Below are 19,052 nucleotides of genomic sequence, written 5' to 3' on the forward strand. Positions count from 1 at the left end.
ATCCTTCAGCTCGGAAAAAGTCCTGAAACCTGTTCCATTGACTGAAAGATGCCAGATGGAAGAGGTTGTAGCCGGAGGCAAAGATCAGCCTTGAGGTAACCAACCAAGTGCTTATGGAACAGTTCCTTCGCAGACTATACCAGCCCATATGAAATTGGGTCTGTTGACCCCCCAGGACTCATTTTGGAAAGAGTATTAGAAGTGGCAGATGCCTTCCTCCAGAGCCAATTAATGCCTGTTCTGGTCTGCAGGCTGAAAAGGCAGCCTGCACAGGTCCCATGGCGCAGTAATGAGAGTGGAGGATACCAGCAAAAATGGACAGCTCGGGTTTGGGACCCAGCTCACAGGCAACAGCCTCTCCTGCTTGCTTCAACTGTGGAAGGAGAGGCCACTTGGCCAGAGACTGTCAGTATGATCGAAGTCAAGTGATGGATGTCAACATGGTGATACAGTCGGTATTAGAAGTTAAAATCCACATGGACAAAGGAAAGTCTCCAAAGGAAGGCTGATCCTCAAATCAAAAGCAAAAAGGGGTTTTGGAGGGTCTGGTACAATCCAGTAAGAAGGAGATAGGTACTAGGAATTTTCTTCTTTTGTGCACTTTGTGCAGGGGATGGATATGAGGAAGAACATTGCCCATTTGAAAAAGAAGAAAAGGAGAGCCCTTGGGAAGAATGGGTATAACTAACCAGGAGCCAACCCCGCAGGCATGCTCCTACTATAAAGACAGAGGTCCACACAGACAAAGACTGCCTGTGACTGGAAGACCTAGCATGGGAGCGCAAGCTAGCGGAACAATGCAAGAAGGAGCAGGTTGAGGAGGGTGACCCCAGAATGAAAACGTGGGAACATGAATGGGCAAACACTCTTGGCAAATCTTCAGAGTTGTAACTTAGTAGATAATCCCACATCAGGAACTTAAGGAATTTGTGATCCAGATGAAGTTAAATGAAGTTCCCAACTAAGCCCTGGAAGACTCAAGGTGTAGCAAAATTCTGGTTTGTAAGGACTTGATTAAGAGAGAAGGTGCCTATGAGAAGAAGGTGACTCTGATCTGTGTAAACAGTGACTGACAGCATTAGCCCACCAGTCAGGTTCTGCTGACAATGCCAGCAGGACAAACTTACGGAAGTGAGAGTACTTCCCAAGCTCCCTTATCCAGTGATTTTAGGGCATGATGATCGTCCTCAATTTAAAACCTTGTGGAGTCAGCTTATGGGCAGTCAAGCCAGAGTGGAACAATGGGCACTCCACAAACCCTGGAGCAGTTTTTCAAATGACTTGGGGAGAGGAAGCCTTAACTGGGTTAAGCAGCCCCCGCAAAGGGTGGGGAGAAAAGAGAGAAACAGGGTCTTCTTGAGAGTATACCCTTAGTAAGGGCAAGCACTCAGCCTAAGAAGTTTGAGCTAAGGGGGAGCATATGTGAAAGAGTATACAAAGGAAGACCCCAGAACACCCTAAAGGACCGGATCCAGAGATTGGACCCAGACCACGTTAAGCCTCCGACAATAGGGAATTGTGGTCTGGGTGGAGCTTGCTGGGAAGATGTATTTCTAGCTGGGCCCAGGAATAGGTATAGGAGGTCCCAGGGAATGATAGAACATAGAGAAGGCCCAGATTGAGAGACTGTAAAGTGTTCTAATACTTCTTTGTTTACAAACTGCGAAAGTGTGCAGAGCTTTTTCTTTTTCATTGTGAATAAACAGTGCATGAAAATCCAGCCAGAGCCTATCCTGCATCTATTCTCTGGCCATTCTGATCACACACAGTGCCATACTACTATACAGTAACTTACTATGTGCAACATTATTGATACAGTCCAGGTAACTCTCCCCGTTCTCATCAAACATATATTGTCCTTGGGCACGCACAATCTTGATAGGATCCTTTGAAAAGAAAACTTTACATGATGGTCTGAAAAGCAGAAAAAGAAAATACTCTTAATATATAGTTTGCCTTAAGGTTTCCATTTTAAATTAAGGCATAGCATTAATGAACACCGTGGTACTGACATTTTGGGCATTATAGGCTGTGCTGCTGCTGCGAATGCATAACAGACTGGCTAGTATTACAGACATTATGAAATGCTATTCTCCTATCTGACCCTGTTACAAAACCACTAAGTAGTGTGGCTGCCATCTTAGTCCACTTGAATGCATGGAAATAAAAGTTAACAAAACTACTAAAACATGCTTTAAACTGACACTACTAAAGTCATGGTTTTCATATTTAATTGAATACATTTATATTAGGGATGTGAATCGTTTTTTAATGAACTGAAATATCGTACGATATTTCTAAATTCGTTATATAACTGGTAAAAAAAGAAACTATCACTTTTCCCCCTGAATTTTCATAAAAATCGTTTTTCGGGTTAGTGCATGCTAACTCATGTTAGTGCGCACTAACAAAAAGCATTTATTTTTGTTATTTTTTGTTAGTGTGCCGATCGTTCCCGCTTTCGGATTCATATGGCCGCGGGAAAATCTCGTTTTCCTGCGGATCCCTGTTTTGTTTTTTTTTTGTGAAAAATTGGTTTTTGGGTTAGTGCACGCTAACAGGAGTTAGTGCACACTAACAAAAAATAACAAAGATAAATGCTTTTTGTTAGTGCGCACTAACATGAGTTAGCGTGCACTAACCCAAAAACCAATTTTTCACAAAAAAAAAACAAAACAGGGATCCGCAGGAAAACGAGATTTTCCCGCGGCCATATGAATCCGAAAGCGGGAACGATCAGCACCCGATTCACGTCCCTCATTTATATTGTGAAAGAGGGAAAATCAGCAAAGATTGGCATCTCATTTCATGTGCCATCTCACATGGAGAAACTGTCAAACATTTGCATGAAAAATTGTTGTTGTTCATTTACTATCTATATCTTACTTGCTTTACTTCCTCTCTTTCTCACAAACATTCATTCACTCACCTCTCAAGCTCACACTGGGCTGGCTTTTGGGGTATGCGACCTGTGTGGCTGCACAAGGTGCCATGTGCAAGGGGGCACTGCCATGTTGGCAGTCCCCCACGATACCATTCTGTATCATATAAGGAAGGGATCAGGGGGATAATGATGCTGGGTAAAGGGTGGTGGGTGGAAGGGGAGAAGGGGATGCTGTGCTGGAACTACTGCCACTACTGAAGGAGGGAGTTCTGTGCCAGAGCTGCCACCACAGAACAATGTAGGCAAGTGGCATCAAATCCAGTTTTCGCACAGGGTATTAGTTAGCCTAGAACAAGCCTTGTATTGATATTTGCACTCTACACACTTTCTTTGTACATGGAAACTCTTTTTTGCATACACAGCTCTCATACTCAAGCATACAGTGTAATCCATGGGACTATGGATCTTCGGCAGTGCAGGGAGACCAAAAAAGGTACACACATCATTAATATAGTGCACAGCTACATTAGCAAGCCATGCATAATTATGTAAGTACTCACAGCATCAGGTAACATTAAATGCACAGTCATTTCTCTAACACATACATTACTCACGGCTCTCATTGAAACCGCACACAAAATAGCACCAACGGCAAATTAAATTTTCTGTACCATACATATAACAGAATAAATGCTTGGCATAGATGAAGTTCCTATAGACAAAAGGAACTTAAAAATTATTGGCAAACTTTTAAATTTGAAATAAATTAAACATTTTTTTTTTTACTTCATCTGGACTTCCAGGTCCAATGATCAATGTTTCCTGATGAGCTTTGCTACTTGACTACTCTGTTATCTGATTACTGACTTCTTACAGAGAGGAGCATCGGCATCAGCCAATTCTCTTTTTTTTTTCACACGTGCTATTTTATGGATACCACAGTTGCCTACATGCCTGACTGCATCCAGTACCCATGAACTTAGCAAGAGAGGTGGGAGATACAAAGGGGCTGCTACCAGATAGCTTATTTCACCAATGTGATCAGGGCTATTGATTGCATTCATGCTCCTCTGGTGTTCCCATGGTTCCGAGCCCATGTAAAAGATGCAATACTATGACTGAAGTATGGACAAGTGTAGGGGGCTTCCTGTCATTAGCACAAGCTGACATCATGGTGGAAACATATCCAGTTGGCTTCCTCTGCCTAATTCCAGGAATGTGTCTTTGCACATCTGGAAAAGGGATAATTAGAGCTATGCAAGTTATAATGAAGTTGATAGTACCTTGTGCGACTCAGAGGGGAGCCAGACTAAAAACCCACACAAAGGGTGTTTATTCAGCTTTCCTTGCAATGCACGGGGACTCTGAGTCACTTTAAAAATAAGAGAAAGTCATTATTTTTATTCACTGACGTCTTGAATATGGATAAATCAAGCTCTCTGTGAAAAACCGTGCTGTAGTGTGTAATCAGATGCAATTAGCTCTAAGCTAGCACAAGATCTACATGATATAACAGGATCTCCAAGACCTAATAATATCCTTAACACCTTAACTACGGCCGAATGATCCAGTCATGGCATTCTGACTAGCCTTCCATATAGAATATGTTACATTTAGCACTGATTTTGGATTGATGTAGCTGGCTGCATGGACATGTACTTATTTTGTGTATAAGTGTAAATGCACTTTCTGAGATACTTAGCTCTGTGCTAAATTTTGTGCACTGCTTACTTAAGTTTGGCCAAAACAAATAAAAAGAAAGTCACAGAACAATTGTTTAGAAAAGCATACTTTATTTTTCTTATCTTAAAAAAATGTATTGTATAAAAAATTTAAAAAAATCATATTCTGGACACACTAGTCTCAGCGTTTCGACGTTTAAGTTATAGAAAAGCAGTGCCTGGGAGCAAAATCTTTGAAGTCGTTAGAATTTTTGCATTATGACAATACGCATAGACTTTGGCCTGATTCTCTTGTGCAAAGGTTTCGGGCTCTAGACTAGGCTTCTATACTAGGCTATAAAAAAAAAAGTCTAACTTTTTTTTCTTTTCTGAATAAAGCAGACAGATGAGTAACATCCACCCTTCATTGTGCATTCAGCTGTTTCTCCTGACAGGTTCTAAACCAGCTCAAACTGGTTTCTGCCCTAGGGTAGCTCAGGTAGACAGTGCATTGTGCAAGGAGCCCTGCGCTGTCATTAATCCGCAAAAAGCAGCTGACACTGCCAAGTCAGCCCCTGAAATGCATTCCAGCGCGAGCGATTGCATCCAAGAAGGTCAGGCCAACGTTTGCAGAGAGCAGCATCACCTCGCAGCAATGTCACCCTTCTTACTAAAGCTGCCTCTCTTCCCGGCCGTTATTGTCCGATTGTTTGGGTGCCCTCTGGGTTTATATTGATGCTGGATTCACTATTAATCTGGTTTGTGAGTAAGGATCACTTTTGAGCAGGTCTCGCCCGTGTTCATGGCTTTTTAGAGCGCCATTTCCAGAAGGAAGCAAAAGGAAGAGCTTATCAACAGGTTAATACAATAAACTGCGTCCAGGCGAGCGCACATTTTTACCTGCTGTTGTGTGGGTAAATGAACTGTGAACTTATCGTAGTGCAGGCACTTATTTGCATATAGCAAAGAATAATAATACACCTGGTTGAAGTGAAATCTTGTTTGATCAATTGCTACTGCACTCGCAGTTCTTTTTGTGCTCACTTTCTTTCCACCGGGGCAGTTGCCTCCTGCTCTTTCGGGCTGCCACCTAGCTCAGCCATCACCGTGACAGGCCTAGGCTACGGATCTCAGACTGTGGCTGCCTCAGAAGTGTAGGCCATGCACCTTTGGTCCCAACAGGTGTCGCTGTTTAGCAATGACGGATACTCCCTCTCCCTCCTCTAGAGGCAGTAAACCGGCAGCTTCGGCATCATCAGGACTGGCTTCTGAGCCTGGCAGTGATGGATTTAGCATTTTGCCACCCCTGGGCACTGTTAGTGCTGTTACCTGTATCCCCACCCCCCCCTCTCTCTCTCGAGAAGAGACAACAAACCAGAACATCTAAGACACAGCCTTCTTTGTTCTGCTTCAGGCTCACCTCCTCTCCTTATGTCCCTGAATGAGGGGAATAGAAAGGCTGCATAAGGGAGCAGAATGGTTTTTCTTTATTCTCTGCTGTGGGCTCTGGCCTCACTTCCTTCCACCTGCTTCTTGCACAGGACTGGAATAGGGAGTAGAGCAGTTTTTCTTTTGCTCTGTCCCTGTCAGCCTCACCCCTTCCTTCCTGTTCTTTTCGCTGGAAGGGGTGGGGTTGAAGCAGAAGGCTGTTCTCTGCTGAGTGAGGCTCATTAGAAGTTAAACTGTGAGGCAGCAAAATCATAAGCTGGCCTGTTGCACCCCCCCCCCCCCTCCCCAAATGTGCCACCCTAGGCACAAGCCTAGCGTGCCTATTGACAAATCCAAACCTGGAGCCTGGGTCTGCCCATTGTGCCTATTTTTCTGCCCTTAAAATGATTTCAGCCTCTTAATCTTCTGGATTATACTTAAAACTAGGGATGTGAATCGTTTTTATAACAAATTGAAATATCGTACGATATTTCTTAATTCGTTATATATCGGTTAAAAAGAGAAACGAACACTTTTTTCCCCCTGAATTTTCATGAAAATTGATTTTCAGGTAGCGCGCACTAACAAAAAAAGTTTATTTTTGTTAGTGTGCGCTAACGGGAGTTAGTATGCACTAAGCCGAATAAAAATATTTTTTAATCGGAAAACAAAAATGCCGATCCACGGGAAAACAAGATTTTCCCGCAGCCACACAAACCCGAAAGCGCAAACAATCGGGCACCCGATGCACATCCCTACTTAAAACAGCTTTGACTGTGCTGGCAGAGAATTGGTTAAACCTGGGGGGGGTGGAAGAAGGAGCTCTTGGTAAACACATCTGAAGGGAATCCATGTGACAAAGTTCCTGCTTATTAAGAACTGACACTTGGACAAGAAATCTAAATGCATCTCAAAGAGCGCTATATCTATTGCTCTGTAAAAAAACATATTATCACATCAAGGTGCAAAGGTTATTATACTGTAGTGAACGAGCTGATTAAGCATTACCAAATGATGTCCATGGTGCAGATTTCTGCTTTGGGCACTGGAAAATGGCAAGACGTTAAAGAACTAAGGGCCTGATTCACTAAGGCGTTTCTCCTGATCTGTGTCTATGGGGAAAAATGCCTTGATGAATCAGACCCTACACAATGATCGATAACGCCATGTGCAGCACGGTTATTATAAGATAATGCAGGGTGCCTAGAAGTCCAGCACTGAGGTGCGAGGCTTAGAAAGCTTTTAATGCTGTCAGAGCTGCAGAATCATTCGGCCACGGAAGATTGTGTTTTGACTACAAGGGTGCGCACCCTTCCAGATGATATCACGATCTCTTATTATAAACAAACGACCCGTGGGAGCCAATTAATCTGTTTGCAAAAAAAAAAAAAAAGGCTTCTACGACAGCATAAACTTGCTTGCTGGAAGAAACCATGGAAAGAATGAGTTTGTTTTAAAAGAGGAGGGAGGAAGGAGGTGCTGCTGGCTGGCCTGCTGCATCCCAATCAGTCCTGCTCCCAGCCTTTATATCAGTTACATCAGGCTCTGATGCAATGTCTGCTCTTCCTTTAGAAATCCCCCGGGAGATTTCCCTGGAAATGCAGTGCGCTGAATTTCTTTAGCCCTTCCAAGAATTGCTCTTGTCAGAAGAGGATGCTCGGGAGACCGCTGCTGACATGGCAGCCGACTCTGGTTTACAGAGAAAATCTTCTCTGCTCTCTCTGTGCATTTGAGCTGCAAGTTGGTATTGTCCATGTTACTGTTATTATTATGATAAATATCCCCTCATGAAGTTCATGCGACATGTATTCCACACTGCTCGAGAGCCTTAGCACCTCTAAGAACACAGTTATTAAAAAAAAAAAAAAAAAAAAAGTCAGATTTAAGCTCATTGCTTCTCCCGGATTCAGAGGTACTTTCTTTTGTATTTTAAAGACAGGTAGATGGTTTAAGGAGAGGAATATGTGAAAATTCTGGATATGAGATGTTGTCAGGACCTATTATGGAGATGAAACAGTTAGGGGAAGGAAAGAAAAGAAGGAGGAGTTTCTATAATTCTACTTTGTTTGAATTAAAACAAACCCTTGCTACAATCCAGCCATGGAGTTATCTACTTGGTCCTTGTCCAGCATGGTTAATGAAAGGTTGCTCAGATAAGGTGCTAAGTTGGCTGCTGAGTCGGATTGATTTCTCCTTAGACACTGGTGTAGTCCCTCAAATATGTAAGACTGCCGATATTTTGCCTCAAGAGAAACACGATAGACTGAATCCAAGACTGTGTGGTAACTATCACATAAGGAGGCTTTACGAAGGCCTGTAGTAGAGACCTCGATGGTCTCATTGATAGAGGATGCTCTGGCTAGCTTAGATAGAGGAGAAAATGCACTTTTAATATTATTAGATCTTTCGAGTGCATTTCATCTGGTAGATCCCAAAACATTGCTACAAAGATGTGAGTTATTGGGATTGAGAAATTTGGTAATTAAATAGCTTGAAAGTTTTTTTTGCAAGGGAGAAGACAGATTGCAGCATTTCAGGATACAACCTCTAGTATGAAAGAGGTAAGTTTTGGAGTCCCTTCTTCTTTTTCTCCACTGCTCTTTAACATCTTTATGTAGTAGATAGGGAGCATTGTGCAGGAAGCAGGCTTTAAAGCATATATTTACCTTTGGGCCCAGATCTAGAGGAAACTTCTTCACATATAAATCAGTGTTTGCACAAGGTAGTCAAACAGGTAGAGGCTAGTAACCTAGTTTTGAACAATAATAAGATGGAAGTCTTATGGCTGGGGACAGGGAAGATTGTAAAGGGTATTAGAGGTTGAACTGGAACCAAACGAGAAGGTGAAATACAAAAGACATGCCTTACTGGCTCAGACCAAGGGTCCATCAAGCCCAGTATCCTATTTCCAAGAGTGGCCAATCCAAATCCCAAGTACCTGGCAAGTACCCAAACATTAGATCACAAGCTACTATTGCTTATTAATTACCGTAATTGCAGTTTATGGATTTTTCCTCTAGGAACTTATCCAAACTTTTTAAAACACATTTAGACTAGGTGCTGTAACCACATCCTCTAGCAATGAATTCCAGAGCTTAACTGTGCGCTGAGTGAAAAAGAATTTTCCTCAATTTGTTTTAAATGAGCCGCTTGCTAACTTCATGGCATGCCCCTGCTCCGTCTATTTTCTGACAGAGTAAATAACCAATTTACATTAACCTGTTCAAGTCCTTTCATGATTTTGTAGACTTCTATCATATCCCCCCCTCAGTCGTCTCTTCTACAATTTGAACAGCCCTAACCTCTTTAGCCTTTCCTCATAGGGCAGCCGTTCCATGCCGCTTATCATTTTGGTCGCCCTTCTCTGTACTTTCTCCAGTGCCGCTATATTCTCTTTGAGATGTGGTGACCAGAGCTGCACACAGTATTCAAGGTGCGGTCTTCAATCTTTGGGTATTGTGCTGGAGTCGTATTTGAGATTAGAAAGTCATAACTCTCAAATGACATGTAACATTTACTTGAAGGTGAAATTGGTGCAACAACTTTGATCCTATTTTGATTTGACTGTGTTTAAAAAAAAAACCAAACCTGCGCCTTATGCCCTTGTTCTTTCCTATATCAATTATTGCAATGCCTTGTTTATGGGCCTTCCATCAAAATTGATGCAAACGCTTCAAGTAATTCAGAACACCTCAACTTGCATCATTACAGGCAGGGCCGCTGCAAGGGTAGTAGGTGACTTCTGCCTTGCGCCGCCCCCACCTTGCCCCTGACTCCTACCTCGTTCGCGCGCTTCTCTACCCCCTCTTTGCTGCGAGCGGTATCCCCCTCACAGCATCACATGGCTGCTCTTTGGCGCCCCCTAAGGGTTGGCACCATAGGTGACTGCCTAGTTTGCCTAATGGACCCGCCGGCCCTGATTACAGGTAGTGCGAGAAGGACCTCTGCTGTTCCTTTACTGTTGGGCCTACGTTGGCTCCCGGTGAAGGAATGCTGTAAGCTTAAAAGTGTTATTGACAACTTTCAAGATGTTATGTGGTCAGTGTCCTCCACATTTGAGAGTTAAATTAATATGGTGTGAAACAGGTAGAAATTTAAGGTCAATGAAGAAACCATTTGTTACAACTCCCTAAGGTAAAAAGGTTCCGGCAGCAGCGGGTAGCAAAATAGATCATTCTCATTTATGGTTCCAGGCATGCGGCGTAGTCTACCAGAAGGTCTTAGGGAAGAAAATGAGATTTTGAGGTTCCAAAAGATATTAAAAACATGGCTTAGGTCAATGGTCTGGTGAGCAGCTATTAGCAAGAACTGTCTCTGGTAATATTGGTCTGTTGAGATTTGTGTGTGGGGGGGGGGGTTTGTATATTGTTTTAATGTAATGATTATGTTATAAATCGCAGTGAGAGATACAATCAGGAAGGCGATTAAGAAGTAATTTTTAAAATAAATAAATAAATAGATCATTGAATGCTTAATCCTAATGGCTGCATCAAAACATCTCTCTTCATCGCAGAGTGCTTAAGTACCTACATGTGTAAAGCCAGTTAGGTAGAGGTGATACTCGGGGCCAGATTTACCTGTTAAGTACACCCAGGTGCAGGAGCTGGATGGGGGTTGAGGGGGTCCCTCTCCAAGGGTGCAGGGCAGCTGGGTGCTTTCCTCTCACTGAAAGGGGCACCTCCTCCGTCCCGATGGCACTTTCTCCCACTCACCCTGCTCAACCTAATGCCCTTGGCCAATGCAACAATTCTATTTTAAAGTGCATCCTATGCTGCCAGTCTCTGTGCATCAGGTGAAGCTGAGCAGGATGTGTGTAGAAAGCACTGATGTGACAGAAGACATTTTAATTTATTTATTTCACAAGATTTACAATCCACGATTTGCAAAGCACTAATGCGGATTACAATCCATATGCATAATAACAATATATAATGCATACAAGGGAGGCAGCGCATGCAAATTTACCTCATGCGTATTCATCGCGGGGATCCTGAAAATCAAACCTGTTTGTGGCCCTTAAGGACTGGAGATGGCCACCCCTGTCCTAGTGGCAGGGCCGGCGCTTCAGTTAGATGAACGAAATGGGTGCTTACAGCGTCAAAGGTTCTCAGCACCTTCTCACATTCTGTAACCCCACGCGCCCAGTGCCCTTTCTTCTGCCCCTCTCCACTTATCCACACGCACACGTACCCAGCGTTCATTTGCCTGTCTTTCTCCCCTCCTAATACCAGGCCTCTTCCTGCATTCTTAAGCCGCCAGTGAAATGGCCTCTACTGATGGCCTTTGGGCCACCTTCCTCCTTCTCTTTGGCCAGTGCCAGGATGGGCTTCACTAATGGCCCTGGGGCCTTCTTACTTCTTTTCAGCTTCTTAGCAGGATGGACTCTTTTGCTGATAAGAGGACGAGTTTCATCAGTGGCCCCAGAGCCATTCCCTCTTCTGTGACTTCGGACAGGACGGGTGCCAGGCATGGCACTGGTGGGATTTTGCTGCTCTCCAAGGTTTGACCCTCGGGACACGGAAGCGCCCGCCCTGCCACTAGGCAGAGTGGGCTGCTGCTGCCTAGGGGGTGCCCACTCTTATATCCCATTGGTTACCTTTCACATGCCCACCCTGCTCGGTCTGAGAGGGAGCGCGTCAGCAGATCCACCCCCCCCCCCTCTGCACCTTTCAGTGGTTGGGTCTGACAGGGCGCTGCCACTTAGGCTGAGCAGGGTGCGTGGGAGGCAGTGCCACAGGGACGGAGGAGGAGGTGCCCCTTTCAGTGAGATGTGGGTTCAGAGGAAGACACTCCAGCTGCCCCTGCACCCTTGGAGAGGGACCCTCCTCATGCCCCATCCAGCTCCTGCACTTAGGTTTACTTAACAGGTAAATATGGCCCCGGGTATCACCTCTACCTAATTTTATACACTTATTGTGCATTTCCATAATTAAGTGTGAAACAGTAATTAGTACTGCCATGCTCAAGCCGTTCCTTAGCAAGAACCTGTCATGTTAACTGGCTAAATGTGCGTGTAACCTAATGCCAGGAAAAAAAAAGTCTTTTCTGTTTTACTAGTGTGACAGAAGGTTATTATTATTAGATGAGTTCAGGCATTCTAGAGAAATGACTCATATGTTTAAAGTTTCATTTACTTTTGCTATCAGCTTATATTATAGTTTGTTTGTTTTTTGTTTAATAACTTTTAATGTAATCAAAAGGCAAAGATCAGAGTAAAGGAAAAGGCTGCCTGCAAAAGGCACTTCTACTACAGAGGAGAAAGTTAGGATTCTCAGAGATAGCTGCAAGTCTAGCCAATAGGAAATACCAAAACATGGGATTTCATTTTCTTGAAATGCAGGTAAACAAATGGCAACAGAAGTTTATTTTGTGCCCTCACAAAATGTCTGAATAATGTCCTACTCTCAGAGCTGGATTGGGAATCTTTTGATGGGGCCACCCAGGGAGGCACCTAACACATTACCCCCAAAAAGTATGAGCCACTGTCCTGGGCAGCTATTTGCCTGGCATGGACCAGTGCTGCATCCTTCCCCAGGGTTGGGGTGGAGACCTGAATTCAGAATTGCCTTCTTACCTATTATGCAAAATCTACCCGAAATAATAAAAGCACAGCCCCTTGACATAGGAGGCCAGGGATGTGGCTGCTTTGGGGAAACTCTGGATATTAGAACCCAGCCTGCTTTCCTGACTCCAATCCTGCGATTAACCCTTTCTCAAGCGGAACAAGAGGAGGCCTGACGGCAGCGGCCAGAGCACGGGCATCAGCAGAAGCCTTGCAAACGAGTCCACGTCCATGCCGTGTTCCCAGGCCAGAATGGAGACAGCGGGGTCGCCGGGCACAGGGCGCGTAGCGAGAAAGCTTGCGCGGCACTCGCGGAGATGCCAAGCAGGAGGGGGGGAGGGGAAAGAGCCGCTCACCCGATGTGTTTCCTCCGCAGCTCCAGCGTCTGCTGCTTGCTGTACAGCTCGCTCATGCTGCCCTGCACCGCGGTTGTGCTCACTTTGACAAACAAACAAAAAAGAAAAAGAACACAAACGACGTTGTCTCCTCTTTAGAGTTCTTCTTACTTGGCACCGCAGATAATTTTCTGTGGAGCTAGGGGCTAAGCATCGGACTCTACACCGAGGTGAAAGTAACAAACTCACGTGCTACTATCCCTCTCTTTCCCCCTTCCCTGTCTCCCCTCCCTCAGGACTACCCTGACCTTGGGACTCCCTGTCTCTCTCTCTCTTTCTTTCTCGACCTTCTCTCAGGACCCCCTGCCTTCTTTAAACCTACTCCTCTCTCCGAATTTCAGGACCCCTTGCCCTCCCCTCTCCCTTGGGATTCCCAGCCTTTCTTTCTCGCTCAAGACCCCCTGCCCTCCGCTCTCCCTTGACAGGCAGCAAGCTAAAAGTTGCTGGCTTGCTATCCTCGCTGTCTACGGTTTCCTTTTATAACCCTGCTTCAGCCCTCCCTTCTCGCACTCCCCTCCACCCCACCCTCCTGTTTTCCTCTTGCATTGGCAACAGAGCAGCGTCCTGACCCCTCGTCATCTCTTCCACCCTCAGGCAACCTGCAGGGAGCCGCCTCTTCTCCCCCTCCAGCCCAGCAGCGCTAGGTGAAGATGCAGGTGTTCTTTGCCAAGCAGATCGAAAAAGAGAGAACTTTAGTCTAGTGTAATATGTACTGAACAGTGCAATGTACAAATCGCTTTCAAAAACCTATCCATTTAATTTGTGCTGGCGAATCTTATTTCAGTGTAAGAATCTGCCAGTTAGCTGATTTACTGATTTCTTTATTTATTTGGATTTATTTACCTTCCTTTCTGAACAAGAAATTCAGCTATTGGGGGGGGGGGGGGGGGGGGGGAGGGGTTACTGCTGATTAGAAGGACAGCATACAATTAGCAGTAGCAGCTTAACAATTTTAGTCTTAAGAAGATAGACAGTAAGATGTAGGGATGTACATTTGTTTGAAACAAATGGGTAAAACGTAACAAATCAGTCCATTTTTGTTTCATTTGTGGACCCCAGAAACAAATGGAGGTGCCTACAGATTTAAACAAAAATGTTCATTTCATTTGTTTCACATTCAAGTCTATGGCTATGCTGAACAAACAACAGGTGCAGGCAGGGTCTTGCTGGTAACAATAGCAACCAACTCTTGCCTGTGTGAAATGCAACCTCCTAAGAGCCAAAGCGGGACAAGTTGGCAAGAAAATAGGATGGAGGACAAATCACGATGAAGAATCTGAACTAGTCTATAGCAGCCATCTGGATCAAGTGACACTGACGTTCTCCCACTGAAAGGTCAGAGCATGTGCAAGAAACTCTATTTGTTCTCTTGCATTGTGCAGAGAGGAGCGTGTGTTCAGAAGCTCTCTGACAGGCTGATGTAGTAATCTGGACATTAAAATTGTGCTAGATTTCAGCACATATGTTTAATACCCAGATACATTGTTTTAAAACTCCTGATGAAGTAAAGCTATGCAAATGCATTGGGAGTTTTAAAGTGCATTGAGTGTAAAATGGCTGTTTGACACAGGCCAAACGTATATTTAATGCAGGAAGGGGGAGAGGGCCGTGTCCCTGACAGGCCAATCATTGGCATTAGCTGCCACTGCCAATTACCTAGATAAATATAAATCTATCTGGGTAAGTGGTGGCTGCTGCTACCATTGATCCAGATAAGTATAAAGTCGTGGCCTTCTCCATTTACCTGGATACGTTTAAACTTATTCGGGTAAGTGGTGGGCAAGCAGTAAATCCTTTTTTTTTTTTTTTTTTTTTTTTTTTTTAGGTGCTAGCACAGCAATGCTGGAAACTTAACTCCATCTCTGACCCCAGAGTTAAGTTTCCTATGCTAAGAAAAAGTGTATTTGGCTAGTGCAGCTTCTGCCTTGGGGAGTACTACTTAATGCCCTCATTTGCATGGATTTCCATGTCAGGTTGCTGAGTTTGTTCCACCACTAGCAAGCTGCTGCTGCTGCTGCTTGGCAAGTTGGCTCTGTGTTTGCTAAGTTCCGAATTGAACTCTGTCAGTGAACTAGGCTGAATGTGTGTGACAGACACATTCATTCATTGGTAATATGGTACTGTGAGTACTGGAATAGTATCAAATTATATTGTGATATCAAACACCCCAGTAGACACTTCAAATTTCATGATTCCGCTGGGAATGGCCGGGGCAGAGGAATGGGGGTTGCTGCAGAGTCAGCCCAGCCTGTCAGAAATACTGGTAGCAGTGAGAAAAAATAGTAGTCTTGCTCCTAAACTTAAAAGAGACTTCTTTTAGCCACAGAAAACCAGGAATAGAAGCCAGCTCAATCCAGAAGACATTGAAATTGAGAGAGAATATGCCACTGCCACCTGTTGCTTTCCCTCTTATTTTGATGCAGGAGCAAAATGTGGGATAGCAGCAGAGGCTGGTGTTAGCATGGCAGGGTCAAGGGCAGGGGCAGCAGAAGTTTAATAACCAAAGCCAGCAGTGCACTCACTCCTCTATGATTACTGCTCTGCAGTAATTGAAGCAGTATTTTCAACAGATGATTCTGAGGAAGAATCTTAGCTTCTGATTCAGGGAATACCAGACATTAAAGAACTCATAACTGAAGAAAATTTGGGAGGTCTAGTTAGTAGCATCTTAGCCTCCACTAAGTTGATGGGGGAGAGAGAGGAGATGATGATACTGACAGTATTGAGAGCAACCCCCAGGAAGAGCAGATAGTATAGGTAGAGAGTATAGGTGATGCCCCTGGCCTTTTTCCTCACAGTCCACCCTCAGCCTCAACTCAAATGCCAGCAACCCCCAAGGATGTAGAGAAAAGATAATGTAAGACATATCTGATCTGCAATCACATTAAAGTGAGGGGGACCCACATTTTGCTTAGTGTATTCACTGCAATGACATCAACCAAGGTACTGGGGCATCTGACAAATGCTGGTATGCATCATCATCTGCAGAAGCAGCACCCATTAGCATTGGCATCAGGGGGGGATGGCAGTACTCTAAGTAATAGTCAGTCAGAAGAAAGGGGTAGAAAAGGGAAATACTTTTCCTCAAGCTGATCCCATGGTCCCTTCCATTAGTCAAATGTCAGGCCAGCAGACCCCAGCCATGTGTCCAAAGTGGCAACCAACCTTAGAGGAAGTGGAGTGGTGTTCTGTCCTGAGGAAAGAGGCAGGCAGCATCTAAAATAGTAATGAGGAGTATCAGGGAAATGATTGCCCTTGATGAGAAGCCCCTGCTGGTAATGGAGAATGTGCGCTTTAATTGTATGCTGCATTTTGTTTTATTATTTTGTATGTATGCTTTATACATTTTGTTATGTGTGTGTTATTTGTAATTCATAGAAAAATAGAAACAGAAATAATTGCAGAAAAGGACCAAATGCTCCATCCAGTCTACCCAGCAAGCTAATGGTAGTATCTACTGCACCATACTTATCAGTTTCCCAGATCGCCAAAGTCAGGGTCCTTGTTGGTTGCTGTCTGAATCTAATTCCACTTTTCCTTTTTAACCCCTGCCATTGAAGCAGAGAGCACTGATGAGGTTGCATCAACAGTATGAAGGCGTATTGGTTAAGGGTAGTAACCGCCAAGCCAGCAAGTTACTGCCAATGCATTCTTTTTATTCATTCCAATCCTCTAGCCTTTATGGATCCACAGTGTTTATCCCATGCCCCTTTGAAATCTTTTACTGTTTTTGTTTTTACCATCTCCTACGGAAGGGCATTCCAGGCATCCACCACCCTTTCCATGAAAAAATATTTCCTGACATTGATTCAGAGTTGTCCTCCCTGGAATTTCATTTTGTGACCCCTAATTCCACTGATTTCTTTTCAATGGAAAAGGTTTGTTTGTGCATCATTAAAACCTTACAGGTATCTGAAGGTCTGTATCATATCTCCCCTGCACCTCCTCTCCTCAGGGTATACATATTTTAGGTCCTTCAAGCTCTCCTCATAATTCATTTGATGGAGACCACCCACCATTTTGGTCGCCCTTCCCTTGACCACCTCCATCCTGTCTCTGTGCTTTTTGAGATACAGTCTCAAGAATTGAATACAGTACTCCAGTTGAGGTCTCACCAAGGACCTGTACAATGGGATTATCACTTCCTTTTTCTTACTGGTTATTCCTCTCTCTATGCAGCCCAGCATTCTTCTGGCTTTAGCTATCAGCTTGTCACATTGCTTTGCCATCTTCAGATTGCTAGACACTGGCCCAAAAAACAGCAAGGCAGGCGATCTTACAAAGCCGTGAGGAAACAACAAAGAAGTAGATGCACAAGAAAGTCTTTTTCAAAATCTTTACTAGGTGGAGACGTGCGATATGTGTTAAAAATGCCCAACTCAGGTCAAGTTTCGCCACATTCCAGTGGCTGCCTCAGGGGCTATAAATGAACATATATATAAATTCAATAAATCATAAATACATAAAATTCATTAAATAATTAAAATACAAAAAAATTAAATAATTAAAACAGACAAATTAATCTAAATTAAATTAAATTAAATGAAACATACAGTATTAAGAACCTCACATAAAATACACCGGTAAAACATATATAAAAAACATTCAAAAAACATATATGATGAAACGTACCACATGAATTGGAGATAAGATGAAGAGCATGTGAACAACATCAATCTAAAATCTTAAAAATCCGTGAGAGACCTATATATATTGTTTTTTGATTAATAAGGAAATAGATTTAGTACCTTAAATTTGAACACATTGAAAAAATCGCAATGGAATTCAAAGAACCATCCGCAGTACAGACATATCTGTAAAAATCATAGCACTAAATTAATATAATGACACAAATATGTGGAAATAAGGGAAACTAGCACACTTGAAATGTGACTGTGACACACCTTAAATGAAGTAAGTTGTGCTTAAGCATCTATCAGTTCCTTTCACTAATGGTGCCGCATACTAAAAGGGATTCAAGCAAAGTAAATGAGAATGTGTCTTTAACATAATTGATTAGACCAAATAATGAACTAACTATAAAAATGTATTATCAAAACCAGATCTTTGAAAAAATGTACATGTCGACTGTTAACACTAAATTCTGTAAAAAAAACAATCTGCCAAAATGAGAAAAAGGAAAAATATGTGCTAACAAACAACGTGTCGTCTGACAAATTGAAACCACGTCAGACAAAACTGGATAAAATGCGAAAATTGAAGGTCTGAGTCGCCGCTTTGCAAGTATGGTATACGGTTGATAAAAACAATGTCCTACATCAATAACTGGTACTAGTCAAAAAGTACCCGATTTGAATATGAAAACGCTGAGAAGCACAACGTCCTAACTGCAAAGCATAAATACTATGGTGAAAAGTTGTGCATATATCTGACAGCCAAAGACTCAGACCTTCAATTTTAGCATTTTATCCAGTTTTGTCTGAAGTGGTTTCAATTTGTTAGACGGCACATTGGTCCTCATTTTCTAAAGTATCGCAGGCCTGCGATACTTTAGGGAATGAGGGGCGGGGGGCCGAAACGGGGGGCAGTCCTGCGCTAGCCGGCAGCGATCGCACTGCTGCGGTACAATCGCTGCCGGTTTCGCACCCAATAGCGCCACCATAGAAGGTGTAGCTATTGGGCGCAAACTCGGACGCGAATAGGGCCTTACCTTTTCATCATCCATGGCGTATTCGGGGAGTTGGCCCCGGTGACGCCCTGACTCCTCCTCTTCCAGGGCCGACTCCTCCCCCATTTTGGTATCGCGTATGATCCAGATGGAAAACGAGGCCCATTGTGTTCTCTTTGTTAGCACATATTTTTCCTTTTTCTCATTTTGGCAGATTGTTTTTTTTTACAGAATTTAGTGTTAACAGTCGACATGTACATTTTTTCAAAGATCTGGTTTTGATAATACATTTTTATAGTTAGTTCATTATTCGTTATTATTCATTATGTTAAAGACACATTCTCATTTACTTTGCTTGAATCTCTTTTAGTATGCGGCACCATTAGTGAATGGAACTGATAGATGCTTAAGCACAACTTACTTCATTTAAGGTGTGTCAGAGTCACAGTTCAAGTGTGCTAGTTTCCCTTATTTCCACATATTTGTGTCATTA

The 19,052-nt window shown here is 43.4% G+C and overlaps 1 protein-coding gene and 1 long non-coding RNA gene across 4 annotated transcripts in view; one reads left to right on the plus strand and one right to left on the minus strand.

The window, feature by feature from the left end:
- ETNPPL (ethanolamine-phosphate phospho-lyase) overlaps positions 1-13,380 on the minus strand; it is a 37,953-nt gene extending 24,573 nt beyond the window's left edge. The window contains exons 1-2 of the mRNA XM_029596498.1: positions 12,892-13,380; positions 1,796-1,914 (exon numbers count right to left, since the gene is read on the minus strand). Coding sequence (XP_029452358.1) covers positions 1,796-1,914; positions 12,892-12,947 — 175 coding nt within the window. The 5' untranslated portion in view covers positions 12,948-13,380. The remainder of the gene's footprint in view (positions 1-1,795; positions 1,915-12,891) is intronic.
- Positions 1-19,052, plus strand: part of LOC115088340 — a 55,232-nt gene that overhangs the window by 4,707 nt on the left and 31,473 nt on the right. The gene's annotated exons all lie outside the window — the stretch shown is intronic.

This window comes from Rhinatrema bivittatum, chromosome 1 (genome assembly GCF_901001135.1).
Source record: "Rhinatrema bivittatum chromosome 1, aRhiBiv1.1, whole genome shotgun sequence".
Taxonomy (NCBI): Eukaryota; Metazoa; Chordata; class Amphibia; order Gymnophiona; family Rhinatrematidae; genus Rhinatrema; species Rhinatrema bivittatum.